The sequence below is a fragment of the Camelina sativa genome, chromosome 13 (genome assembly GCF_000633955.1).
Source record: "Camelina sativa cultivar DH55 chromosome 13, Cs, whole genome shotgun sequence".
Taxonomy (NCBI): domain Eukaryota; kingdom Viridiplantae; phylum Streptophyta; class Magnoliopsida; order Brassicales; family Brassicaceae; genus Camelina; species Camelina sativa.
Genome location: NC_025697.1, coordinates 821,978 through 826,570, shown reverse-complemented (window position 1 = coordinate 826,570; position 4,593 = coordinate 821,978). Strand labels below are relative to the sequence as shown.

At 39.2% G+C, this 4,593-nt stretch overlaps 1 protein-coding gene across 1 annotated transcript in view; it reads right to left on the bottom strand.

The window, feature by feature from the left end:
• The window catches only part of LOC104734301 (60S ribosomal protein L4-2-like), a gene marked incomplete at its 5' end in the record, with an annotated part of 4,796 nt that extends 203 nt beyond the window's left edge, over positions 1-4,593 (bottom strand). The window contains 2 exon segments of the mRNA XM_010453847.1: positions 3,597-3,669; positions 4,129-4,593. Coding sequence (XP_010452149.1) covers positions 3,597-3,669; positions 4,129-4,593 — 538 coding nt within the window.

Sequence of the window (4,593 nt, the reverse complement as noted above, 5' to 3'; positions counted from 1 at the left end):
CTGGAAACGAGAGTCTGCGAATGAGGCTGTGTGCTTTTAAAGCACATATTAGGGTTTCTTGAAAGGGTATTCCCGTAATTTGTGAAAGTGGAATTATAAAAAGGCCGAAAGGCCCAATAATGTCCAGCAGAATTTGAAGTCCCATGGTCCAATAACAGCTGTCTTAAAGAATCCACAAGTAAATTAAAATTTAGTAGAATAATAAAACTGAACTGGGCCTTGTGAATCCACATTAATTAATTTAAGAAGAATTTAATCTTCTTTCGTGACTTCATTTCATGAGCTCTCTTCTCTCTACCAAACTCTTATTATAAACCAATGGGAGTCATGGACTCTAGTGGATGTCTCTTCTCTTTGACTTTATATGTCGCATAGTCTCTATCTAAATAATTTGGTCANAGTAAATTAAAATTTAGTAGAATAATAAAACTGAACTGGGCCTTGTGAATCCACATTAATTAATTTAAGAAGAATTTAATCTTCTTTCGTGACTTCATTTCATGAGCTCTCTTCTCTCTACCAAACTCTTATTATAAACCAATGGGAGTCATGGACTCTAGTGGATGTCTCTTCTCTTTGACTTTATATGTCGCATAGTCTCTATCTAAATAATTTGGTCACAGACACTGGTTAATGAATAATTCCTCATTATTTGATTAGGACTATTTTAAGCCAAAAGCATAGAACACCTGCTGCGATGAACATGTATAAGTTCTTCTCATAAGGATCGGGAGTTTGGCAGATACTTAAATCGGCAATGTTTGTATATCAATAGACATGAGGAGCTTGACATCTACTTAAATCCGCCAGGCTTGTATCCCGAACAATGTCGAAGACTGATATATGGGATCTTTCCAACGATGGAGCAGACATCTTCGTTGGAAACATGTGGCTTCGTTAATTGTGTTGCCAAGCTCAAAGGACATTAAAAGTCTATGGCTTTACGGCTAAGAGGTTACCTTAATGCAACAGATAAAGAGTTTCAAAAGCTGCTTCCAATGGTTCCAACCAGCTTCTCGCAACAAGAATGTCAGAGAGTATCCCCAAGCTAACGCGATCTTAAACAGTTTGCTGATTATTTCATGAACCGTTGAAATATATGTCTTTGTTAGGTTGTTTCTGAAATTTCCAAGGATTAGAAAGTTCTAGTTTATTAGTAAAAGAACTGACACTAATCGATTTTCGGGATTTTTTTTTCTTAATGAATATGTTTGTGTCTGTTAGTTGTGTTCATATTGAAGGGAAAAATAGTCATATTTCCGTGTCCCGTGTTCATATACTGTATAGAACTTAATTAATTGTAACTGTGCATACTCTTCCTTGGGTCTCTCGCATCATCTGAAACTTCAATCTGACTCCAGCCGCTCATCTCATGTGAGGCAGGCATTGAGGTATCTTTTTTTCAGAGATGTTACTTACCTGAGACACTTGAAACGGACTAGTGGCATACTAATCAACACGAGCCCTCTCCAGCTTTTGGTATTAGATTAGCATCTGTCAGCTTCTGCTCTACTAGCATGCTTTGCCTGTTTATATGAAGAAGCAAGCAGATGGGTTTCTAAGAAAGAAAGAAGAGATTAATTCTGAGCTAAATCTTTGTTACCTGGCCTCCCAAAAGGGTGAAAAGTATCCCTGTAACATTCATTGTGCTCCACTCTCTTTTGTTCCTCCAACGTTTGTTCCAAGCCCCTGCTCCCATTAAAATCAATGGTTAGGATTTGAGTATTGCATTTTTGTCTCTCCCGAATATGAAAACATGGACTTTTCAATTGTTTGTTTCTCACCGGAAGACCTTTAGGCCATTCATTGCTTTGATAGTCACTCTCCTGAATGTTTCACCAACTCCCTGTTTCATAAAGTTTTACCTGGCATTTGATGTTGTATGTTTTGAGTGCAGCCACAAAATGATCATAATGAGAGAGATTATACCTGGGAGTTTGTTACGTAGATATCTCCAGTAGGGTCTAGGCGTCTAGCGAGGCAACACAAGTGGGGGCTGATTACAGGTTTTGCTCGATCAAAGTACTCTTCTTGCTGGTTCTCCTTCTCCATCACCCACCAAACGATTTGACTTCCACCCGCTGGATGGTGATCCATGCATTGATCTGCGGAAATTGTAACAGACATCATAATGAGTATCCAACATTTGAGGCAGAAAAGGATGATTGAACATGTTTTAACAATTTATTTATGAACAATATATAAAATTTGCACTAATAGAAAACAATTTAAAGTGAGCATGCTTATATATGACTACTTATATTATAAAATGCATGTTCCAGTAATATAACTGAAGGAGGAATGAGCTATGGAACGCATTTTTGAACGTGATAATCAATAAATGCGCATGCAAATAGTGATGTGAAAGAATCAGCAGACTTTGATCCTCTTGATCCTGCGATGGTAAGATTAACCTTTGTCTTCAACAACTTTGATCCTTTTCCTTGTGAGATCTTGCAATTATTTACCCATTCTGCCCAAAAACTACGGCATATATTGTTGCACCACAGTTCAAAAGCTCGGAAGTCAACTCCATTAATGAAATTGGAGCACCAGTCATTGATAGTTCATGGAAAAGTAAGACTCTCCTTGAGGAGGAATTGCGGTTGCGCTGGCAACACCGCCAACCGCAGGCAGATCGTTTGTTATGGAGAGGTAAGAACGATGGTTTCCGTCCCAAGTTTTCTACTCGGGACACATGGAATCACATTCGTACCACCTCCAGTACGGTGTCATGGCATAGAGGGATTTGGTTTGGTCATGCTACGCCGAAGTTTGCTTTTTGTGTGTGGTTGGCAGCTCTTGATAGGCTCTCGACTGGTGTTCGTATGGTGGCGTGGAATGGGAGTGTGTGGGTTTTGTCAACTTACCATGGAAACGAGGGACCATCTGTTCTTCTCTTGTCCCTTTGTATCCTTGGTGTGGTCGGATCTGGCTCAAGGCCTACTCAACACACGGTTTTCAACAGACTGGTCTACAATTCTTGCTTATATCTCCAATCCGCAACTTCCACTGGGTGAGGGGTTCCTTATCCGCTACGTCTTTCAAGCAGTTGTCTATACCATTTGGAGGGAGAGGAATGGTAGAAGGCATGGGGAGAAGGCGCAGAGTGCCCCTACTCTTATTGCATGGATCGACCGTCAAGTTAGGGACCAGCTACTATCTATAGGCCTAATGGGGGATAGGCGATACGACGAGACCTTCCAGTTTGGCTTCAAGCTCGTCTCTAGGCTATGTTTTGTGTACTATCTTAATCAAAATTTAATCCTTTGAAAGTGTTGCACTAGTTGTAAAACAGTTCATTTTCTTTTTGAATATAATTTAACATTAAATTCAAAATAAATAAAAAAGTAAGACTCTCCTTGACCAAAACAAGATGTTTAAATTCTGATTTCCTGATAGTTGATACGCAGCAGTACATCGACCCGCCACTTACCAGAAATTCTTGAAGCTTCCACCATAAAAGTATATAACATTTACGAAAACACCTTCTTGAGCAACTTAAACTAAATCTTCCAACAGTTACTCATTTCCATTGAAAATGCACCTATACATTTTATACAGCAAAGATAGAGTCAACACCATCATACCAAACNCGGTGTAGTCACTGTCTGAGATCATAGTCTGGTACCAAGCCTTGCCTGCGGCTTTGATTGCTTGTGCCTCCTCCTAGGGTAAACGAGAAACCAATAAGAGGTTAATGAAAGGAGATAACTTTTGAGTTTTCTAAAACGTAACAGGTATATACAACACATAACTAATCAAAAACAAAACAACTGATAAAGTTGAAGTAAACTCATGAACTCAATAATGTCAAGAATTTCGATTAATGTACATGACACTAAAACATGAGTCTCTCTGCAAAACCAATCTTAATCAATCAAAGTATTCCAACATCAATAAACAAAACCAAATTGTATTCCAGATGATGCCCTGGTCAAAACAGTAAAGTGCATAGCAAAAACGACTTATTCAACTGGAACTGACTCAGATTCACACTCAATTTGTTTCATGCGTAGTATAGTAATGAACACACACAATCTACATCAAAAGCCTTAGAATTTAATATGCTATATATATCACCAGATGCAATGGCAGGCATAGAGAAAAAGAGAGCATTGTGTTTACCTTAGTGACGACCTTCCTCTTCTTCTCGAGCTTCTCCTTCTTAGACTTAACCCTTTGAGCTTCAGCCAACAGAGACATCCTCTTAGCAGTCTTAGCATAAGGATTCAACTTAAGCATCACATTAAGGTTCTTCAATGGGTTCTTCTTAAGAACAGCTCTCTTAGCATCCTTCTTAATCGGATTCACCACACTCTGTACCTCATCAGAGTTAATAATCCTAGCAAGATCAGCGTTCACCATCTTGGAACGAGGCAAGACGTAACCCTTCTTCTTCTCAGATGGCTTCTCGAATGAGCCATAGATCGACTCAAGCTTCTCGAAAGCTGACTTGGTCCAAATCACAAACCTACCTAAGTGACCACCAGGAGCTAACTTCAACAAGTTAAGCCTCTCAACGTGACAAAGCTCAACACCAGGAAGATTCCTAAAAGCTTTCACAATCTTGGATCCTTCGGTTCCATACAC